Genomic DNA, 25,197 nt, shown 5'->3' with positions numbered 1-25,197 from the left:
TTATTTTCACGCACAGACCCGGAAGTAGTAGTGTTTTTCCCTTTTTGCTGCTGAGGAAAAGAGAAATGTCAAGTTCTGATGAAAAATACCGAAAACTAACCACAGAATACGCTAAAGTAATACTTATTCCATGAATTAAGCGTTATTTTCACATTGCCCCAATGACATGCACTTTACAAATATATTTCTTTCAAAGAATTGCAAAATAGCGGTTATTCACATTTTGCTCCTCCCACTTATTTTGAAATTTCCACTTACAAAGTTTGTAAATAATGTAAAGGCAGAATGGTTGATGATATTTTGCTCTTTTAAAAACTTTTTACTGATTAACAATATATATAGTCAAGTGAAAGGCTTGCCACAAAAGACACAAAACATACAGTAAAAAACGTCAGTTTTGCATAACACAAGTATTCTTATAAAGCATAATAAAGGCTGCTGGGTAGGCAAATAACAATTTATAACTGTTAACAATTTGATATTTTCTACACCAACTGATCTCATTTTCATAACATTATTCTAATTTTTTTTTATTTCTCTCGAATGTATCCGGGATAATGAAAGATATGGAAGGTAATGGTTGATCACGCCCTACTTTCAACACAGTAACATCTGCATGACAAAAATATCTTTTGACCACTGAATCAGTGGTTTTTCAGTTTTCACACAGTTTTGGAGCCAAAGCCATTTGTATTCACAAATAATGGTATTACAGTTCTTACTAATTTTCACAATTCAAAGGGCCCCAGTAAATCATGCAACCAAAATGGTGGTCTTGGTGGTCACTTATACTGATTTCTGCATCTGGAATGTTGATGATATTTTCAATCTACAATTGTTCTGGAAAGCTAAGTTTTAAAATTAGTCTCTGGACTATGTATGTAGGGTGTGTATGGAAATTTCTTGAAAATAAGAAAATCTGAATCGCTCTCAAGTTAACTTGTTTGGCCAAAGTTCAAACGACATGTCAGAAAACCCATTTTTGGCTTTTTTACTTGAGCAAGAAATTTATTCTGATTGTACACAATAAAGCTAAAAGAAATCAATATAAATTAAACACCATTATTTCATACATGTATAGTTGTCAAAGGGAGAGCATGACCAACTGGCCACACCATGATAATTTTTACCAGTCAGTTTATGAGATGGTTTAAAAATAGTTAGATCTAGTCAAAATATTTGTCACTGGAAAACTAAATGGACTTTGGTCAAGAACACTGAAAACCTGAAAAAGTAGTAGCTGTCACAAAGTACATATGAGCCATGTCATGACAAAACCAACATAATGCGTTTGCGACCAGCATGGATCCAGACCAGCCTGCGCAGTCTGATCAGGATCCATGCTGTTCGCTATCAGTTTCTCTACTTAAAATAGGGTTTGTAAGCGAACAGCATGGGTCCTGATCCGACTGCGCAGATGCCCAGGCTGATCTGGATCCATGCTGATCGCAAACGCACTATGTTGGTTTTGTCATGGCGCGGCTCATATATATTATTTATAGACACTGAATGTATTTCTTAGAATGTGGGTAGTGAGGGTCTTGGTATTAGGCAGGGGTCCAAAATCACTACCCTTCCCAAGTACATTTACTTAGAAAATGTAACAATGACATATCCCTGCAAAAAGCATGTTTAAATAATATGTTATAAAACAAAAAGCAAAATTCAAATTACAAAATATTTTACTACAACTTTAAAACAATTCACAATGTCAGTCATGCATTGTTCAGTTTGTACACTAAGGAAAAGTGCACAAACCATGTCAAAAATTAATTTTATTAACAACATAACTAGAAATCCATCCCAATTACTTTTGTCATTTTTAGTTTCATTTGATTAATATAATATGACTATGTAGCTCTTTTTTGGTCTATTTTTTTATAAGAAATTAAGGCACATACATTTATTTTAGCATTAATGTTTATTAGATTTTTGTATAATACATGTATGTCACTGGGTACCCTAAGTTTGCCACCGTAAAGTTCCTCATTGAAATGCAACACCGATAAATATTAAAAAAATATCTTTAATACTGAATCATCTTTATTTATGTATAAAACAATGCTATATGAAACTATGATGAATTTTGTGTGATTTTCTTTCTATCAGTTAAAGGCTCAAATACCAGTACTGAAGAAGGCCTATCTAGATGAACAAGCAGCTCACAATGAATTAAAGGTGAATATTGTTGAATATAGTTAAATACTTCCTTGACTTTAAAGAATTGATCAGAATCCTTATAATAAGTGTTAAGATTATGTAATTTTACTCTCTAAATTAAAGATGTTTTATTTTATAATGAAACATATGTTTGACATGGTGGATTTTGTTTGGTGGAAAATTTTACTATTTGCTTATTCAAATATATATATATACATGTATATTAATGTAGCTTAGAAGTGGAAGTAGAAACAGTGTATGGAAGCAGGCATATATTTTAGATGAGAGAGGAAATAGCTAGTGTTGTAATTAATAAGCAAACTTAAATGAATGTGTAAAAAGGAAAATGTACAATTTTTCAGAATGAGTTCAAAGAGCGTGAGCAGACAGTAAGAAAGTTTGAACAAGAAGTTGACAGTTTGACATTTCGAAATCAACAACTATCATCTAGATGTAGTTTTCTACAGGATGAACTTGAAGCAGCTGATTCGAAGAAAAAACACAAGGTAACAATTAGTCATTTGAGCCACGCTATGACAAAACCAACATAATGCATTTGCGACCAGCATGGATCCAGACCAGCCTGCGCATCCGCGCAGTCTGATCAGGATCCATGCTGTTCGCTTACAAACCGTGTAACAAGTAGATAATCTGATAGCGAACAGCATGGATCCTGATCAGACTGCGCGGATGCGCAGGCTGGTCTGGATCCATGCTGGTGGCAAACCCATTATGTTGGTTTTGTCGTGACGTGCTTCATATATATTTTGGAAAAGATTAAGATTTCAGAAGTTAATTCCCTGTCAAATCTCAAATGAGTTGTGAACTCTTGAATTATTGAAGTTAGATAATGACAAAGTAGATATAAATCTATAAATCTTCTGTCAGTCTTCAGGCTGAATAGATGTCTTCTGAAAAATTGACAGGTTATCTTACAAGAGATATAATAATACATGTAGATCTCTTTGCAGGGTTTCATAATGACCCAGTAGCCAGGTACAATTGACATGTTGATTCACCTGGTTACTTTCTTTTATGTTCTTTTACATTCATTTCTGGCTGGTACATATATACACTGCCAATTATAAGAAATGACCATGCTTCTTTCAACTGTCTTTGATTAAAGGTATTTTCGTAAGTAAGTCTTAATAGCAACAATTTTTGTGTAAATATGTATGTTGTGAATGCCAAGTTAGTTTTTCGTTCTGGTTCAATTGTAAATATGACTGTCAGGGAAACTATCAGTTTATAAATTGTGATTTAACATTGTAGCATAATTGTGATTTAACATTTTAGCATAATTGTGATTTAACATTTTAGCATATTTGTGATTTAACATTTTAGCATAAAGACTCTCCTTCCCATCATGCACCTCCAGTCTCACCTGGGATATTCAATGAGGAACTACAAAATAAAATTGAAGAAAATGCAAGACTACACCAACAGGTATTTTGTTCATTGTACATGTATTAAACAAGGGTAGATAGTTTCTCTTATTTTTCAATTTACAGCTTCTGCTTACTGGTGTTATTTTCTCACTGTTATAAAAAAAATTATATGGCATGTTTGACACAAGCCAAATGGACTTCCTATCAATATCGTAGACAGTAAATTTTGAAATTTTATTACTATTCTGTTTGAATAGAAACGATGGAATACAAAATTAGTACTTTACTGACCACTTTCATATTACACATATATTATTTTTTGCATGCATTGTATTTGAACAAAGATAATTATTTTGTCTGTCAATTTTATTTTGGTATCATTAGAAGATGAAATGAAAAAAAGAACATTTCATTTTTTTTCTTGTTTTATTTTGTTATATATTCTAATTCTAGTTCTTGTATTTTAGTTTCTTTATTATAAACATGTATTCTATGTTATATACATGTAACCTATGTTATATACATGTATTCTATGTTATTATAATCATATTCTGTGTTATATACATGTATTAAATGTTTTATACATGTATTCTGAATTAAATACATGCATTCTATGTTATAAACATGAATTCTGTGTGATATGTACATGTATTATGTGTTACATGTATATGTATTCTATGTTATATACATGTATTTTATGTTATATACAATATACATGTATTCTATGTTATAAGCATGTATTCTATGCTACATGTATATGCACATATATTCCACATATATGTTAAATACATGAATTCTATGTTACACACATGTATTCTATGTTATATACATGTATTCTATGCTATATACACATGTATTTTATGTTATTTACATGAATTCTATGATGTAAATATGTATTATAGCTAGGAGATTGTGAAGCTGAATTTACTGCACAGATAAAGGACTTAGAACAGAAACTTGCCCATTTTGAACGACAGTGTGACCAACATGAGGCTGTACTCAACTCAACCGTACAGAAAAACAAGTCCCAGATTGATAAACTACAGGAAGAGAAAGCTATGTTAGAGGTAGGTACTCTCATGTATCATATGGTAGCCTTTTTCTGCCCCTTGGCAGTTTATATTTTCTGGTTTGTCCTCCATCCTGTCTTCCGACAAACTTACTGATTGTTTCTCAGGGCAACTTCAATTATCATACATTGTTTGTGTTGAATACAAAAGGCAAAATGTTTAGAAATGCTACAAACACACAATACTATGGTATATAAGACAAAAATTTGAGTAGCATTGATGTTTGCTTCCAGTGTGCAACAAAATTATTACTGGGCTTATCTGCAAGGCAAATTTTTGTCTCAATGACCTAAACACTTTCAGTCTGAAACCTAACCCATAGGAAGATATCCATAGAAATTACCAGATATCATTTACTCAATTGTGTGTTTTGAAGAAATTGTTGAGCAGCTGATATTGCTGCTGCATCATTGTTGTCACTGTAACCATTGTGCTAAAACTGAAATAAAGCCAATTATTCAAATAATTTAAAATGTATCAACATGAAATTTGCGGAATACTTGCTTATCATGACAAGATGCAGTTATTAGACAAAGGGCATAATTCTGAAAGCAATGTATTTTGAGTTGTGCCCCCTTTGAAAATAATTAGAATGAGTGCTCTTTTGAAGTCCAATATTATGGAATGAACTTCAAACCTATTTCTTATGATTGTACAAGAAAATTTATGCTTAATGTATTTCAGGTGAAACTCCAAACAATAGAGGATGAAATTAAAAGCTACAAAGGCAGAACAGAAAAAGCGTAAGTATATATATTTTTAGAAAATATGAACTGTTTTCTTGGTAGTTATTGTTGCTGATATTAACTGAAGTCACTTGTCCCTACAGCTATGGTTTCAAATTCAACAAAATAGTAAATGAAAGGAACCCTTTCATATTGGGAATCTATCCAATATCCATCTTGCGTTATGACAGTAGAAATGTAATTGGATTTGCCTAAATGTATTTTTCTCTTTGTGTTGCCTTTTAATTAGAACTGTACATTATGAAAATGAGGGATTTTGATAAAAATTCACTCCCTTGTGGCTGATGGGTTGAATTGCAGTCGCCGCTTATCCTTATCGTATGTGGAGACTAAATGGCGAAATAAGTAAGTGGCATATTACTTGAGTCTATGCATCTCTTAGCTCCAGCTAGTGAGGAAGTTTTGACTCCTGGTGTTGCTTTAAGTTTGTAAACATCAGAGGTTAGCCAAAATCATCTTTCCTTTGACCTTAATTGTGTTGGTGTGCCGTAAAACCAAACAAAAGAAACAAACAATTTAGATAATAAGTGGCCAACAGGTTAGTCTGGTAATGAATATGCCTAACAGAATGGGCTGACTGTATACAGGTAGCAGCATTTATAGACCTGCAATATTTGCTACTACATGTCATAGTGATACCAAAAATAAAATGTAATAAGCTTACAGTAATAATCTTTGTTACAATATTATTTAATATCTAGCATTGGACTTGTAAATAAATATTTATTATATAACTCTTGTATTTTATTTCAGGGAGACTTTACTCGGTACTGTTGAAAACGACTTGAAGAACCAACTGAACCTTGCTAATAAAATTATTGCTGATAAATTACCTTTTGTTGACACAAGTAAGTTTTGTTACTTATAACTTGTAATAATTTTAGAACTATGGTTCTTGTACTGATAATATTTCATGTATTTGTATGACCATTTTTATTTTGGAAGTAGTTTTCATAGACAAATGCACCCTTACTCAAATGTTAGCTCATTCACATTTTGGTGATCTGTTAAAATGAGAGATCTCGACACTTTGATTGTAGAGCCCTCAACCAAAACAAAACAGAAAAAGATAAACACAGTTGCTAAAAATATCCAAATTAGAAGAACATGCTTGTTTTACAAAAATCGAAGAATGTTATGCAACTACATAGAACATTGTTTTCATCATTTTTGATACAATTTAGATACGAAATACCTATAAATTGCATTGTTAGAACTTCTACCAAATATGAACTAGTGTGGTTTTTTTTCACAGTTGACACATCTTGAGTCTCTACCATTAATGTTGACCCACTTAATCGCCACAGACTATCATTTCAATGTGTTGTTATATTCCATAATAAGTCTGTTATCTTAACCTCTACTGTCGAGATTAAAGTGTTTGCTTGTTTTAAGATAAAATAAAAAGGGAAGTTTTCAGTCCTAATAAAGCTAACCTTTGAAATGACATTCTTGAATGATTCCAACTTTGTAAAATAATATAGATAAATAATTTGCAGCTTTAAGTGAAACAGTTCCACATCAGCTTTTCAATTTCCATTTAAACCTTTATTCTTGTATACAATGTACAATTTAATTATATTATATATAGAAAAAGACAATGCTTTTTTATTGCTTATGTAATTATGAACTATATTATTCATTACAGGGTATGTATTATTTTGTTTTAGAAATACCTGAGTTGAATGGTTTAAATTTACCAACACATGATAGGAGACATCAGCTTAGATCTCGAGAACTTGTAAACCAGTCTGCTAATCTACTAGGGGAGGTAATTCAGGCACTGTCTAATTTCTACACATACACAGAACAGAGGTCACAGATATATCCAGCAGACGGCAAGGTGGAGCCAATTAGTCCAGTAAATATGCAGGTATAGTCTACCGATAATTTTACCTCTTATTTTCTGTTTTCTCAATACTGATAAATTAATTTGAAGCAAGTCATTTCTCTACAATCAATACTTATAGGTTTCATTTTTACAATATGGTAAATTATGAAAAATAATGAACCCTGAGAAAAAAAACTATTCATGAAAATGTTCAAAATGTTTTAGTAAAATTTTTAATGTATATAGTAAGGGCAACATATTCAAGAGATGCTTTGAATATGAAACCATTACAATAGAGAAAAATGGAATCCCTTAAAAATGCCCAAAACGACATGAAAATATTGCAGGCTTGGTTTGGTTGAGCTTGTTTATTGACAGTACTGGAAAGTACAAATTACTGTCTGTGCCCCCTAGTACCGGCTTAAGCAGAATTCAACATTTAAACATAAAAATTGTGAAATTGTGAATTTAGGAACATCTGCAGATGTGTGTATAAAAAGATATATCCTCATTTTTGCTAAAGTTTGATAAAACCATTTATCTGAACTTTCAGTTTGGTAAGCAGTTATGAAACTTTTCTATATTATTGATTGATCTTCCCAGGAAAGAAACATCAAGATGTGAATTTTCTTTATTTTTCAGTTTTGTAAATTACTGCATGAGAATTTATCTCATTTACGACCAGTAGAACTGTCATTGAAAGAGTTTGTCGCCTCATTTAAAGAGGATGCATTAACTACACTTGTAAGTATATTATATTGTATCATGACTTTGATGAATAGTTTTCTGCCTATGAATAATTTAGTTTTAACATATTTATTGAAGCTTATTTGTAACTATAGTTATAAGCTTACTAGAATCTCGTCAATGAAGTTGCTTCCTAAACTGGTCAATACAAATACAATATAATCACGAGTCCAAACAAACATGTCTGCATGCTAATCAGCCGGACACATTTATCTTATGCCCACCAATCATCTTATCAATTATTAGTCCCCTACCGGTTTACCGGAGGGGACTTTAGGTTTACCCTCCGTCCGTCTGTCTGTCAGTCCGTCCGTCCACAAAACTGGATCCCGCGATAACTTAAAAAGTACTGAAAATATTTTTATGAAACTTGGTATATGGATAGATGGCAGTATGGAAATAATGCACGTCTTTTTCTTTTCTTCCTATGTTGAAAATTCTGGTTGCTATGGCAACAAATAGGCTGAAAATATGGCAAATTTTACACATAAACTGGATCCCGCGATAACTTGAAAAGTACTGAAAATATTTTTATGAAACTTGGTATATGGATAGATGGCAGTATGGAGATTATGCACGTCTTTTTCTTTTCTTCCTATGTTGAAAATTCTGGTTGCTTTGGCAACAAATAGGCTGAAAATATGGCAAATTTTACACATAAACTGGATCCCGCGATAACTTGAAAAGTACTGAAAATATTTTTATGAAACTTGGTATATGGATAGATGGCAGTCTTGAGATTATGCATGTCTTTTTCTTTTCTTCCTATGTTGAAAATTCTGGTTGCTATGGCAACAAATAGGCTGAAAATATGGCAAATTTTACACATAAACTGGATCCTGTGATAACACAAAAAGTAATGGAAATATTTTTATGAAACTTGACATATGGGTAGATGGCAGTCTTGAGATTATGCATGTCTTTTTCTTTTCTTCCTATGTTGAAAATTCTGATTGCTATGGCAACACATAGACTGACAATATGGCAAATTTTACACATAAACTGAATCCAGTTATAACTCAAAAAGTACTGGAAATATTTTTATGAAACTTGACATATGGGTAGATAGCAGTCTTGAGATTATGCATGTCTTATCCGTTCTTCCTATTTTGATAAAATATCAGTTGCCTTGGCAACAAATAGGCTTAAAACATGGCAAATAAAACAATATTTGTGATTAGTCAAAAAGAGCTGAAAATTTTTATGAAATTGCATCTTTAATTCAAGAGTTATCTCCTCTTAAGAATTTTGCTTTTAAAATGTTATATTTTGGTAACAGGGATGTTTCAAATATTAACTTTAGAGTGTCCTTCAGTCCGTCTGTCTTTTCATAAAAACTGTTTCCTGTGATCACTTTTAAAGAACTTTTCCAACAAATTTACTTAAAATAGAGAAAAATTGAAACATTAGTGAATGGCCAATGGCCCTTCAGAATGTTGATGGGGTTCTAACCGGTAGGGGACTTATGGATTGCTTGCAATACTATGATAATTGCTTGTTTTCTATGATTCAACCCATATACTGTAAATAGGGAAAAGTTAGGGTAGCTTAAGCTCTTAACATTCATCACATTACTATTTATCAAATTGCCCATGCTTTTAGCTGCATTACAGCAGAATCAGATAAAATACATTGGTGTCACCATAATTCTTGTCTATGAGAGATTGTTGTTAAAGAAACTGGTGTTTTTACAGCTATATTTGTGTTTCTATATTGTAGGAAACTGCTACTGGGTTACAACCATTTGCCAAAAATGTAAAGAAAATGGTGGCATATATGAACAAAGTACTGCCTTACCAACTGTCAAGGTTTGTAATTATGTAACTCATATACATGAACATGTACATGTAGTTGTTTTTTCTATCACATGACATCCCTTGTCTTCAGTCAATATAACCATTCTGTTTTTCTTTACATTGCATTATTTATATTTAATGTAAAGTTTGCATTCTTTTTACATAATTAAGATAAAGCAAGAATTAAGACAATTATTTTACATGTTAAAGATTCTAAAATTTAATATTATCTTTAATTTTTCTTGATCAAATACAACATAATTCAATTGGCTTAGAGAGGTCATGTTGATTTTCTTTTGATTAGATGCTAAAAAAGTATCTATTTCAACATTTTAATCTTATAAATTAATATATGATATCAAATTTGTTTTGGTTTGAATGCAAACCATGCTTAAATTTGAAGATAAATCAGTGATTTAGAAATGTAATACTGAAGATATAACAGGTACTTATATTGTATATTTCAGTTTAGAAGAGGAGTGTGCAGTGTCATCATGTACATCAATGTTAGAATCTAAAAACATGGACCTACATAGATCTCTGAAGAAACTAAACGCAGTATTCAATAAACTAGACACTATAACTAGTCTTCTTGCAGCTCAAAGTAAGTGCTTACATGAAACTTTATGTTATTTACAGAATAACATGTTATTCAGTCTGTTATTTGATAATATTGTTAAGTGTGGCAGCATGGCCGAGTGGTTTAAGCGTCAGACTAGTACTCTCATGATTGCTAGACGCATGGATTCAAACCCCTTCAGGGGCTAGTCGTTGTTTCCTTGAGCAAGACACTACACTCATTGCACAGTACTGGTTGGTTCCAGGAATGGATTTGTGTGTCTATAAGCTTATAACTTCCTACACAATCAAACTAAAATAAATTCTGTATATAAAACTAATAATGTAAAGACATGGCATGTATTCAGCAGATGACTGGTCAGCACAACATTTCTGTACATTATTCTTTGTTTACTTTTTATATGGTTTCCTCTTTGCTGGTTCAAATATTTCAGATATCAGAGTAGTCAGTCACAATATAGAAAGAAAGGAACAATTCTGAGAAAAATTCCCCATAATTCATATAAAAGTATACATTTAATCAAATTGTTTATATTTTCAGGTACAAAATCTTGTGCACACAGTCCATCAAATCACCCTCGTATGTTCACCATATTATGTAATTATCTGACTGATCTACATGAGGTTGTACGAGGTAATATGTTCTTACATCATACATTTACTTACATTAAAGATTATCAATTATAAACTTGTTGATACATGTAATATAATTTCCTCTCATACTGTAACATTATCGGGAAAGAAATAATTGTAATTATGTACCCTGTACAACAAACAAATATTTTATTGGAAACAAGTGAACAGAAAACTTAAGAAATGAGTAATGAAGGTATTAAAAAGCAAGTAATCTTACTAGCTTTATTGAAAGTAATAAGTAGACAACCATATTTACATTTAGTATAGACCAATTCCTTTCTTGATTTAACATTACATACAAATATTGTATAATTAATATATGTAATGGATTTTTAACAGAGGTATCCAAGCATTACAATGCCAAAGTATCATTAGAGCATCAGATGCCAACAGCTACACAACGATTGAAGACAACAGATGAATGTGTTGTCTCTTCACTTATATCTCTAGTCACTTCCACTGGAAAGGTTTGTCTCTTATGTTCTATAATATTCATCCCCCACCCCGAAAAGGTCATTCTGTCCATCTCATTTGTAGTCTCATTGTCTATTCCAAGGTATCTAATCATCATTTATTGTAACTTCCTATGCCTTCTTTTCTTTTGAAAAGCTGATCTCTTGCTTTATGTTTTTAGTTACTATCTGTCCCACTATCTGTTTATCCATTTGAATATACATGTATGTTAGAATTGTCTCTTTTATCTTCCTTCGTACCCTGTCTAATTGTATTCATTTTAACCTTACACTAAATTCTTGCATATCAGATAGGATTTTCCACTTTTTCCACCAGTGCTTCCCCTGCCCACTTCCTCTCCCTACTCCCCCATACCTTTGTAAGAAAAAAATTGTGTGCTTTATTCCTGTATGCCTTTATGAATGAATTGCATACATACTGTAGAATGGTTTAATTTTACTATTTCAATGAAGTTGCTACTTTAAAAAAGAACTATATGAAAATACACTTATATTGTTTAACATATCTAATAAATATATCTTGTAACTTAAATTGTAAAGGTTTATCTATATATTCATTCCCCCTGAAAAAAATGGTCATTGCTCTGCTGTATATTTAGTCTTTTTTGTCAATTCCAGTGTATATAATACTTTTCTAAATTTGCATGAAACCTTATCAACAAATTATTGACATTTTGGTTTAGGTTTTAGCTTACTATCATTATGAAAAAATTAAAGTCTATTTACATGTATAAAAACATCGCATAAAGAGAATGTATTTTATTCAATCAAATACAAAACTTTGTACTATTTATTTACATAGATGAAGTAATTTTGTATAAATTTTAATTTCAGTTTTCAACATTTTTGTCTGGTAATAAGGAATTTTTCAGTCAGCGTGCCGGGTACCGTACAAGAGGAAGTAGTATAGGTATAGATCCTGGTACCCAAACTGTCCGGTCTAATCCTGCAACAGTAAACTTTAGACAAAAAGCTGCACAGTATATTGCATTGTTATCCAAGGTAATTTCTTGTCTTTTAAGATACTTTACATTTTTAACATTTATCTGTGTTAATGTATGTTTGATTCTTTTGTTTTCAGAATTTAAATTCTTCTGATGTCCAGTATTGATAAATCATGAAATAAAATAATATTACAGGAAAGAACTGATTGTATAACAGTCTTAGATACATATATGTGAAAAAAATGTCTATCATAATATGTTGACACATCAACATGCTTTAAATTAATTTTCATTTTCTTCAAATTGTTCTGTACACTGTTGTGTTTGCTTGGTAAGTTCTCAGAAGTTATCAAAATGTTGCCAATAAGGTAGTAAATTTTTGTTAGAATCAGATAATTTTTTGTATTTTCAGCCATGCCCAGAGTCAGTACCCCACCACATTGCAGTTCACAATAGAAAAGTGTTGCTAAGTTCTGCTGAAAGCAGGGAAGGACTTGCTAAACAAGTAAGCCAACTTTTTGTGTTTATAGTAAAATAATTTGCATTGATCTATTTTTAAGAAGATGAAAATATTGATACGAAAGCTTTATTTATTATACCCCCAAAAACGAAGTTTGGGGGGGTATATAGGAGTCACCCGGTGGTCGGTTGGTCGGTCGGGCGGTCGGTCGGTCGGTCGGTCCAGACGTCCGTTGCATTTTCCTTGTCCGGACCATAACTTGAAGACTAATGGTTGGAATTCAATATAACTACATACAATGGTCAAGCACATTGAGAGGAAGTGCAGTGCACAAGAACCATAACTCTATCTTGACTAATTACAGAGTTATTGCCCTTTGTTACTTTTCCTTGTCCGGGGCATAACTTGAAAACTACTGGTTGGAATTCAAAACAACTTCATACAATTGTCAAACACAATAAGGGGAAGTGCAGTGCACAAGAACCATAAACTCTATCTAAAGTAATTACAGAGTTATTGCCTTTGTTACTTTTCCATTGCTTTCTTTGTCCGGACCATAACTTGAAGACTAATGGTTGGAATTCAATATAACTACATACAATGGTCAAGCACATTGAGAGGAAGTGCAGTGCACAAGAACCATAACTCTATCTTGACTAATTACAGAGTTACTGCCCTTTGTTACTTTTCCTTGTCCGGGGCATAACTTGAACACTACTGGTTGGAATTCAAAACAACTTCATACAATTGTCAAACACAATAAGGGGAAGTGCAGTGCACAAGAATCATAACTCTATCTAAAAGTAATTACAGAGTTATTGCCCTTTGTTACTTTTCCATTGCTTTCTTTTGCCCGGACCATAACTTGAAGACAAATGGTTGGAATTCAATATAACTACATACAATGGTCAAGCACATTGAGAGGAAGTGCAGTGCACAAGAACCATAACTCTATCTTGACTAATTACAGAGTTATTGCCCTTTGTTACTTTTCCTTGTCCGGGGGATAACTTGAAAATTACTGGTTGGAATTCAAAACAACTTCGTACAATTGTCAAACACAATAAGGGGAAGTGCAGTGCATAAGAACCATAATTCTATCTAAAGTAATTACAGAGTTATTGCCCTTTGTTACTTTTCCATTGCTTTCTTTTGTCTGGAGTATAACTTGAAGACTAATTGTTGGAATTCATTATAACTTCATACAATGGTCAAGCACATTGAGAGGAAGTGCAGTGCACAAGAACCATAACTCCATCTTGACTAATTACAGAGTTACTGCCGTTTGTTACTTTTCCATTGCTTTTTTTGTCCGGAGGCATAACTTGAAGACTAATGGTTGGAATTCAATATAACTTCATACAATGGTCAAGCACATTGAGAGGAAGTGCAGTGCACAAGAACCATAACTCCGTCTTGACAAATTACAGAGTTATTGCCCTTTGTTACTTTTCCTTGTCCAGAGCATAACTTGAAAACTACTGTTTTGAATTCAATACAACTTCATACAGTTGTCAAGGACATTAAAAGGAAGTGCAGTGCATAAGAGCCATAGCTCCATTTTGACAAAAATACAGAGTTACTGCCTTTTGATACTTTTCCTTGTCTGGAGCATAACTTAAAACGTACTGGTTGAAATTTAAAACAACTTCATACAATGGTCAAGCACAAAAGAGGAAGTGCAGTGCACAAGAACTATAACTCCATCTTCAGTATTTATAGAGTTATTGCCCTTTGTTCCTTTTCTTTGTCTTTCTGGACTTATTACAGAGTAATTCAATAAAACTTCATCAATGGCCAACCACATTGAAAGGAAATGCAATATACAAAAACCACAACTATCTTTAATTGCCCACAACCATAACTCTATATTTCAATTCTTTTACAAGATTCTCTGTTACTAGTAACATCCTCATTTCCGAAGCAGTCTTGTGGGGGTATTAATCACATTTAGTGATAGTTCTAGTTTATTTTAATACTTTTTTTTGAAGTGAAGAAAATACATGATATACATTTGTCATTGATGTATAAAAATAAGAAGGCGAGGTTAGAAGAACAAGTCTAAAACAAAAATTTTATTTCTAACATTTTATGAAAGTAATTTTTAGGTGTTTACGATACTTTATCATGGCTTTGATATGTAAGAAATTTTTTGGCTTTAGCATGTACAAAATTTTCTTATGCTGACAATGTGAACATGCTCTGTTACAGATTGAGACATTCCAACAGAAAGTGAGCAAACTTGAGCAGGAAAAAGAACATTGGATGCTGGAACATCAACTTTTGAAAATCAAGTTTGAAAATGAAACAGAGGTAGATTCATTTTTAGCTCGACTTTTCTATGAAAAGGGGAGCTATCCTACTCGCCCCGGCGTCGGCGTTGGCGTCACACCTTGGTTAAGTTTTTCGTACCACCCCACTTTATTTCAGAAGTATTACAAGTATGGCTTTGAAACTTACCATACTTGTTCACCATCATAACCTCCATCTACAGACAAGAGTACATAACTCTGTCAAGGTTTTTGACAGAATTATGGCCCTTTTTTGACTTAGAAAGTGTATTGAGCTTGGTTAAGTTTTTTGTACCACCTCACTTTATTTCAAAACCATTGGAGGTATTGCTTTGAAACTGACCATACTTGTTTACCATCACGACCTTCATCAACAGACAAGAGGACATAACTCTGTCAAGGTTTTAGACAGAATTATGCCCCTTTTTGACTTAGAAAATACATTGAATATGGGTAAAATCCACTTATTGCCTTAACCCTTTGAGATATTGCTTTGAAACTTTTAATGCTATTTCACATCATTACCCCCATCTGTACGCAAGAGAAGGTAACTCTGTCAAGGATTTGTTTTAAAAATTAAGGCCTTTTATCGACTTAGAATCTTGGTTAAGTTTTTAGTACCAGTCCACTTTTTGACTGAACTGTTTGAGATATTAATTTGAAAGTTGGAATACTTGTTTACAATCATGATTCCCAAACATGTCCAGGAGAAGGTAATTCTGTCAAAGATTTTATTTGAATTATGGCCCTTAACTGTCAATGTTTTGTATTATAGGCAAGCACTAAAAAACTTAAAAAATCTAAAAAAAATCATTCCTATCCACTTGTTCACTCTCAAAGTGGGTTTAATACTATTAAATTTATTTAAGGCTCAACTCAGTTTTTTTTTCTTTCTTACCAGCCCTCTTTTGACTTAAACATTTCAAACTTTGCTGCAGTGTTCAAGGGTATCACACAATTCAGTAAAATAATTCTTCACTAAATATCTTAATGCTCATGGCCATTGTTCACTTTAAAAATACAGAGATTCTTTTATTGCCTTTTACTGCAAAAACTTTTTTTATTGGCAAGCAATAAAAAAGTCGAGCGCGCTGTCTTACGGACAGCTCTTGTATAGTTACCTTCTTTGCTATTCTTTTAACCTTTTTGTCAGACTTACATTTTCCTCAAAATTAAGTATTATTCACAGAGATATTTTGAATTTGTAACTGTAAATTGTTGTGAAAAGGATATTGTCAACAATATGTGTTATATGAGATCGAGTTCAAATGTGCTGGAATATAATTATGAAGACCAATAGGCCCGAGTGATTAATTACATAGCATTAAAAATTTTGAGCAATAAACCATGCATTAAAACATGCCAACTTGAAAAATTGCTTAACTTATTGTTTTCTTATTCTGTCAATTTAAACATAATATTTAAACATGTATGTTGTCGTATCAGGCAAATAAGGTAAATAAGGTATATTAATACTTATTTCATGATTTTATTATACAGTTATAATTTAGTTTATATTTTGTTTTATTGTTAAAGATCAGTTAGCATCATTAAATAAACCTTAAAACTTATCCTGTGTTGATTTTTTGTTCCACTTTTATTGATTTTCTAAGTATTGTTTAAGATGTTAATTATGAATTTGTTTGATAGTTTTATCTTTATGTTGCAGGAAAATTTATTTATTAAAACTTGGATTTTCTAAAACTCTCTGAAGATATTGCTTTAAGTAAATTATGTATGATGATAATAGATGATAGTGATATACATGTATTTTAAACTGGTTAAATTAAATCTATTTTTAGACAATGATTTGTTGATAAGAACATGTGGTTTTACCCGCTAAATATCTCACAAAACTAAAGTTACTGGTATCCCATAACATTTTATTTTGATTGTAATTAACTGTGAAAATGATTTTTGGTAAATTTCCAAATTCCTGCACTTTAACTTCCCTAGTTTTACAATATTTTGTGTTAGGTTACAAAATAGATCTTAAGTTATCTACTTTAACTACCTCAGATAAAATATTTTATGAAACCATCATTTTATCAGTTACAGTTTAATGTTCTATATCTTAATTATATTGTCATGCTTGGTAAAATAGTCCTTACTATGTTAATCCATAGTAATGTTGTGAAATAATTGATTAGGTTTGATATCAGTGGTACAAGTTTACTATTTGCTTTGTATATAGATGATTGAAAATTAACCCTTGTCATGGTAAATACCTTGTATGAACTTGTCAGTCAAAACCATTCTTTTTTTAGGGGAAACCTCAAAATATGTATTGACTGAATAGCATATAGTGCTGTCAGATGAGTAGAAATAATTGCCACCAGCAGGCTTAGGGATAAAATATCTATAGATAGGGAGTAAATTAATGCCTTTGAAATCATTTAGAAATTTAATTTTCTTCTTAGCATGTCTCAGTATTTAATACATTTACTTTCTCACTACATGTATCATTTTACAAGCTTTCAATGTGAAGAAACTATCTAGCTACTAGCTAATTTATGGAAGGTTTGTGGTTCTATTCAGGTGCTTGTCCTTGACTGAAATTATCTTTTACTCATTTGGATGTTACTAGAACAAATCACAGTGCTTTCTTGCCTAGTGAGATCCTGACCAAGTAAAGACCACTTGAGTCAGATAATAGTTCCAGATTAAGATGCTAATACAATAACCCTATTACACGAGATTTTTAGATATGACATAAATATTTTCTATTTTCTAGAAAAGTAAGAAGTTAGAGAAACAGCTAGAGAACAGTAGTCATGTAGAGCAGATCACATCAATACAAGATAATATAGAAACACCTGTCCCTGTCAGGAAAGGAACAGATTCGGATAAACGTCTTGATGTTACCATGGTAACTTAACTGTTTTATTATTCAAGTAATGCTATGTTTATTGAATTAGGACATTTCATTATAAATGAAAAATTGTCTCAGTTTTGGTCTTAAGACTGATATCTGACTTAGGACTTTCTGTGAAACAGAACTCCGGTTCTGTATTAGAACATTTTGAATGTTTACCCTTTCACACTGTTTTCATGAAGTTATTCCTTTTTTTAGCTCACCTGAGCATGCTCAGGGTGAGCTTTTAGGATCGATGATTGTCCGTCGTCCAATCACATTTAGTTGTTAACACTCTAGCGGTCGCATTTTTGCCTCAATCATCATCAAACTTGGTCAGGAGGCTTATCTAGTTGATAGCTCGGATGAGTTTGAACATGGGTCATCTCGGATGAATAACTAGGTAACAAGAGCTAAAAATAGATAAACCTTGTTAACACTCTAGAGGTCACATTTTTGCCTCAATCATCATCAAAGGTGGTCAGGATGCTTGTCAAGGTGATAGCTTGGATGAGTTCGAACATGGGTCATCTCGGAAGAAAAACTAGGTCACCGGAGCTAAAAATAGAAAAACCTTGTTAACACTCTAGCAGTCACATTTTTGCCTCAATCATCATCAAACTTGGTCAGGATGCTTGTCTAGGTGATAGCTCAGATGAGTTCGAACATGGGTCATCTCGGATGAAAAACTAGTTCAACGGAGCTAAAAATAGAAAAACCTTGTTAACACTCTAGCAGTCACATTTTTGCCTCAATCATCATCAAACTTGGTCAGGATGCTTGTCTAGGTGATAACTCGGATGAATTCGAACATGGGTCATCTCGAATGAAAAACTAGGTCACCGGAGCTAAAAATAGAAAAACCTTGTTAACACTCTAGCGGTCACATTTTTGCATCAATCATCATCAAACTTTGTCAAGATGCTTGTCTAGGTGATAGCTTGGATGAGTTCGAACATGGGTCATCCTGGATGAAAAACTAGGTCACCGGAGCTAAAAATAGAAAAACCTTATTAACACTCAAGCAGTCACATTTTTGCCTCAATAATCATCAAACTTGGTCAGGATGCTTGTCTAGGTGATAACTCAGATGAGTTAAAACATGGGTCATCTCGGATAAAAAACTAGGTCACCGGAGCTAAAAATAGAAAAACCTTGTTAACACGCTAGCGGTCACATTTTTGCATCAATCATCATCAAACTTGGTCAAGATGCTTGTCTAGGTGATAGCTTGGATGAGTTCAAAGTGGGTCATCCTGGATGAAAAACAAGGTCACCGGAGCTTAAAATAGAAAAACCTTATTAACACTCTAGCGGTCACATTTTTGCCTCAATCATCATCAAACTTGGTCAGGATGCTTGTCTAGGTGATAGCTCGTACGAGTTCAAACATGGGTCATCTCGGATGAAAAACTAGGTAACTGGAGCTAAAAATAGAAAAACCTTGTTAACACTCTAGCGGTCACATTCTTGCCTCAATCATTATCAAACTTGGTCAGGATGCTTGTCTAGGTGATAGCTTGAATGAGTTCGAACTTGAGTCATCTCGGATGAAAAACTAGGTCACAGGAGCTAAAAATAGAAAAATCTTGTTAACACTCTAGCGGTCACATTTTTGACACAAGTGTCATCAAACTTGATCAGGATGCTTATCTAGGTACTTGCTCGGATGAGTTCGAACATGGGTCATCTCGGATGAGAAACTAGGTCACAGGAGCTAAAAATAGAAAAATCTTGTTAACACTCTAGTGGTCACAATTTTGACTCAATTGTCATCAAACTTGGTCAGGATGATTGTCTAGGTAATTGCTCGGATGAGTTCGAACATGGGTCATCTCGGATGAAAAACTAGGTCACAGGAGCTAAAAATAGAAAAATCTTGTTAACACTCTTGTGGCTACTGTTTTGATCCAAATATCCTGTAAATTGGTCTGAAAGTTTGTTTTGATGATTTCTAAGGCAAGTTCGAACATGGGTCATCTCGGATGAAAAACTAGGTCACACCGCCCAAATATGGAAAAACCTTGTTAACACTCTAGTGGTCACATTTTCGACTCAATTATCATCAACCTTGGTCAGGATGCTTGTCTAGGTAATTGCTCGGATGAGTTCGAAATCGCATGTGAAACTAGGTCACCTGAGCTAAAATAGAAAATTCTTGTTAACACTAGTTGCTACTGTTTTGATCCAAGTATCCTGGAAATTGGTCTGAAAGTTTGTTTTGATGATTTCTAGGTCAAGTTTGAATATGGGTCACCTTGGTAAAAAACGAGGTCACACTGCCACACAAATATTGATAATCCTTGTTAACACTGTAGTGGTCACATTTTTGACTCACCTGTCATGAAACTTGGTCAGAATGCTTGTCTAGGTAATTGGTTGGATGAGTTTGATGGGTCAGGTGAGCGATCTAGGGCCATCATGGCCCTCTTGTTTAAATTCTTCTGATTAGTTTTAAAGATATCAAGACACACACATACATGTGTAAACTTAATGTGACAGCCAAATATATAATATCTTATCAGAGGTTTAAAGAAGCTTGTCTGAGTTTATACCACTTATAAAGGGCTACATATATCATTTCTAGCGGTCATTATTTTAATTTTGTTATTGTTATTCCAGCTAGGGAAGGTTGATAGCTCTACAAAATCTACAGGTGTTGTTGATACAAGAGAGATGTTAATAAAGAATCATTTCTCTACAAGAATTAATGAACTAACTCAACAGCTACAATTATCAGACAGCAAATGTGTGAGCTTCCATGCTGAGGTAACTCTATTTTACTAGAGAAATACTTTTCTTTTGTTTATTTATCTTCTTAGATATTGGTAGTGATTGATTGAGTAAAAAGGAACCATAAGTTCACAAATAATAATAGAGTAAATATATCATTTAAGCCTGTTTAAATCAGAGTTTGCAGAGAATTTGTTATATTACATGTACAAAAAATTTGAAAATTATTAAATAGGCTCAAGGAAATCATAATTGGCTCAAACTTACGCAAAGTGTGACTTTTGGAATCTCCAGTCTAAATTAGCACTTGCTATTAAGTACACATTTGGTTTTCCATTTACAACATCTGCTTTGCCGCTTCTTATCTCAAAACATAGCGACACAGTCTAAAATGACTAAATCTTAGTTCAAACCATAGCACTTAAAAGTAAAACTGCATTATAAAGACATCTTTTTTCAAATACTGCTTAAAATTTTGCTAGGATTCTGTTTTTGTTTTGAGACTAAAGAAAATATTCACTCAAATTTGTAAGACTTGTAATGAGCAAAATATTATAGCAATGTCTGATGGCTATCTGTCCTTTTTGTTGGTTATTCTCAATATCACATAGGAAAAATAATATTAACTTTCTCCTGTCATAGAATCATAGCTGATGATATGTTTTGACCATAAATTAGGAAGATAGAGCACCATTAGCATTCATCAGAATTATTTTATGGTGAACATAAATGATGTTTTAGTTGAAATATGTTGAGAGAATCATGTTGACATATGTTGTAGGTTCGAGCCTTACACAAACAATTACAGATGGGTGAGAGAGCCAAGAAACATGCCGAGGATGAACTTAAAGCAATGTCACAAACATACGCTCAACTCAAGGTATGTATTCTAGTATCTGATTTTATGACACTGCCTGCTATTATAATTTGTTAGAAGTATCAAAGCATGTATTTTTTTATCAGCTTAAGAAATTTGATCATAATAATTTTATTATTATATTTTTAGTTCAAGATATTATAAACTATAAAGTGCTATGTATGCTGTATTTAAATGTATTTAAAACACTGACCAGTGAAATAATGAATAGGTCATATTAGACTGTATGAAAATTTAGTATCAAATACATGTGTACATGTATTATAAATGGTAACATTACTTTGCAAATATAAAATAAGGTATAAGTCTTCCACTAGCTTAAACACTGGAATCATTTGTTGCTGAAGGTGTTTTGTTATATAATATGTACAAGAGTGTGCATTTACCAACCTCATTTGGTCAGGAAGTTAGTTGTTTGACTCGGTTGTCATTATAAAGCAGGATTTTTGTATGATTCAATGGTATCTACTATTTAGTTATATCCTAAAAAAAAATTATTATAGACATTAAATGTATATTTATATATGTGTAATGCGCCATTTATTTGATTATTTGTAAGACTGTCACTCTCACCCCAAAGTTGAATGTAGGGGACATGTCAAAATTTCATCTTCTGTCGGTCCTTAGATTGTTAGTTTCACTTTTGGCAAATGCCTCCCTGGTCGAGGGTTAGAGTTGATGACTTCTAATCCAGTTACCTCTCTGGCGTGGGTTCGATCCCCAGGAGATGCTTTGGTAGTTAAGCGCGGAGGAAGGTAGTCTAGTACTGGTGTAACTCTCCAGGAACAATGGTTAGGAAACTACCCGCCTATATGACTGAAATACTGTTGGGAAAAGGCGTAAAATAAAACAAACAAACATCACTTTTAGCACCAAATCAATGTGATTTATGTCTTACTGTTCAAGGGTATTTAGTTGTATCTTATCATTTAATGATAACTAAATGAAGGCCCTTTACTGGGGTTAAGGTAAACATTAAGTGAATTTCTTGCTTTTACTTGTGGGTGTGATGGATCAGTGAGTGTTACAGTTGACTAGTGCTTAACAGGCATTAATGATATTGATTGAATGTATTTAGGATGAGTTATCAACCACCAGTAAGAACTATGAAAGCCAGTTAAGTATGATGAGTGACCACTTGGCTGGAATGAATGAAAAACTGACCCAACAAAAAGATGAAATAGATGAACTCAAGTCTCAGATATCCAATGCTAAATCTTCATCTTCATCATCACATTCTAAGGTAAATTTTCCGTTAAATTTCTAAAAATGTTAATTAATGTTTTGATCCGTATGATTATCTATAGATAAAGGGGGGCATCTGTGGCCAAGTGGTTATGGTCGTTGACATCAAACCACTAGCTCCTCACTGCCTATATGGGTTCGAATCCCGACAGGAACTTTGGATTCTTTGATGCGAGGAAGCTATCCAGATAGCTGACAGACATTGGTGGTTCTACTCAGGTTCCTGTTCATGCCTGAAATAATGCACAGAAGGGCACCTGAGGTCATCCTCCACCAGTAAAGCTGGAACGTTGCCATATGACCTATAATGTGTCCGTGTGACGTAAAACCCAATTAAACAAACAAAAGCAAAATCTACTGATTAAGTTATAATATTGCTATAAATATTCAGCGATCTATGTTGCTTTACTGATAATAATAATATATATAACAAATGATAACCATTGGAAACTACCTATGCAATTAGAGTTATTGCTCCTGACGTGATAGCTATTGAAAACTACCTATACAATTAGAGTTATTTCACCTGACGTGATAATCACTGAAATCTACCTATACAATTAGAGTTATTGCTCCTGACATGATAACCACTGAAATCTATCTATACAATTAGAGTTATTGCTCCTGACATGATAACCACTGAAATCTATCTATACAATTAGAGTTATTGCTCCTGACATGATAACCACTGAAATCTACCTATACAATTAGAGTTATTGCCCCTGACATGATTACCATTAAATCAACCTATACAATTAGAGTTTTTGCTCCTGACATGATAACCACTGAAATCTACCTATGCAATAAGAGTTATTGCTCCTGACGTGATAACCATTGAAATCTATCTATACAATTAGAGTTATTGCCCCTGACATGATAACCATTGAAATCTACCTAAACAGTTAGTTATTTCTCCTGACGTGATAACCATTGAAATCTATCTATACAATTAGAGTTATTGCCCCTGACATGATAACCATTGAAATCTACCTAAACAGTTAGTTATTTCTCCTGACGTGATAACCACTGAAATCTATCTATACAATTAGAGTTATTGCCCCTGACATGATAACCATTAAATCAACCTATACAATTAGAGTTATTGCTCCTGACGTGATAACCACTGAAATCTATCTATACAATTAGAGTTTTTGCTTCTGACATGATAACCACTGGAATCTACCTTTACAATTAGAGTTTTTGCTTCTGACATGATAACCACTGAAATCTACCTAAACAGTTAGTTATTTCTCCTGACGTGATAACCATTGAAATCTACCTATACAATTAGAGTTATTGCCCCTGCTGTGATAACCATTGAAATCTACTTATACAATTAAAGTTATTGCCCCTGACATGATTACCACTGAAATCTACCTATACAATAAGAGTAAATGCCCCTGACATGATAACCAATGAAATCTACCTATGCAATTAGAGTTATTGCTCCTGATGTGATAACCATTGAAACCTATCTATACAATTAGAGTTATTGCCCCTGACATGATAACCATTGAAATCTACCTAAACAGTTAGTTATTTCTCCTGATGTGATAACCATTGAAAGTTACCTACTCAATTAGAGTTATTGCCCCTGACGTATCAGTACTTTGCATTTCCCTTTCAATCTTAATGTAAAATGTATTAGGTTTTATTTGCACATTTTACAAAAATATTGTGTTAATGTATATAAGTTCGGTAATAATATAACACATTTCCCCATTTGTTTTTAATTACAATTATTTTTTTCTACATTTCAGTTTTCATTGAAAAAATCCAGAAAATGAGGCCATGTAGGATGTACATCTGTAAAACAAGGAGAAACAGTTTACTTACTTCTGTCTTATGGTTTACCAATGATCATTACTTTTACATTGTTTTCTCAGGGGCCTTGAGCTTATCCAATGATTTATTTCCTATATCCTCTGTTGATTTTTATTGATTGGTTGATGAAGAAAAAGCTATCCTTTAAATATGGACATATGTAGGGCGCTAAGATTTACATGTTTGCAAATGATATTACATGTACATTTCGGAAAATTCAGTGTCAAGTCATGTTGGTGTCTTGCATTTGCAAATCAAGTATTATAATAAGTGTAATGGGTAGATGTTCTCTCTTTTATTGGGCGTGCATTTGGAAACTGTTTAACCATTGAATCTAGAAGGAATTGTGTGTGTAAAGAACTGTGCAATATAACATTATTATGTACTTTTAAGATAAATAAAGAGAAATTTACATGCATTTTACATTTTTATGTTCATGTATGTGTTTTGTATAACAATGTTGTGATTAAATTTATGAAATATATTTAGTTTGAGATGAACTGATTTTGTTATTTTGAAACTTGTACCATTTCTGTACAATCT

The 25,197-nt window shown here is 32.7% G+C and overlaps 1 protein-coding gene across 1 annotated transcript; it reads left to right on the top strand.

Annotated features, from left to right (window-relative positions):
- On the top strand, positions 1-25,154 carry LOC132734391 (protein phosphatase 1 regulatory subunit 21-like). The gene is made up of 21 exons (XM_060721123.1): positions 1-116; positions 2,110-2,178; positions 2,523-2,666; positions 3,505-3,606; positions 4,451-4,615; positions 5,303-5,361; positions 6,118-6,212; positions 7,035-7,237; positions 7,838-7,939; positions 9,662-9,750; positions 10,206-10,342; positions 10,859-10,951; positions 11,293-11,420; positions 12,261-12,428; positions 12,783-12,875; positions 15,042-15,143; positions 17,856-17,990; positions 20,598-20,744; positions 21,490-21,588; positions 22,664-22,828; positions 24,591-25,154. The coding sequence occupies exons 1-21, from the start codon at positions 66-68 to the stop codon at positions 24,615-24,617; spliced, it is 2,373 nt and encodes a 790-aa protein (XP_060577106.1). The 5' UTR covers positions 1-65; the 3' UTR covers positions 24,618-25,154.
- The last annotated feature ends 43 nt before the right edge of the window (positions 25,155-25,197 follow it).

The sequence above is a fragment of the Ruditapes philippinarum genome, unplaced genomic scaffold, assembly GCF_026571515.1.
Source record: "Ruditapes philippinarum isolate M1 unplaced genomic scaffold, ASM2657151v2 ctg4455_1_1_1_1, whole genome shotgun sequence".
Classification (NCBI taxonomy): domain Eukaryota; kingdom Metazoa; phylum Mollusca; class Bivalvia; order Venerida; family Veneridae; genus Ruditapes; species Ruditapes philippinarum.
The sequence above is the reverse complement of the archived record's forward strand: the minus strand, read 5'-3'. Positions and strand labels throughout refer to the sequence as shown.

Bases quoted from the DNA above. Each gene is read 5' to 3' on its own strand.
- LOC132734391 (XM_060721123.1), top strand. From the start codon at position 66: ATGTCAAGTTCTGATGAAAAATACCGAAAACTAACCACAGAATACGCT. The intron at 10,952-11,292 runs GTAATATGTTCT...GATTTTTAACAG, and splicing joins TCTACATGAGGTTGTACGAG to AGGTATCCAAGCATTACAAT. The intron at 11,421-12,260 runs GTTTGTCTCTTA...TTTTAATTTCAG, and splicing joins TAGTCACTTCCACTGGAAAG to TTTTCAACATTTTTGTCTGG.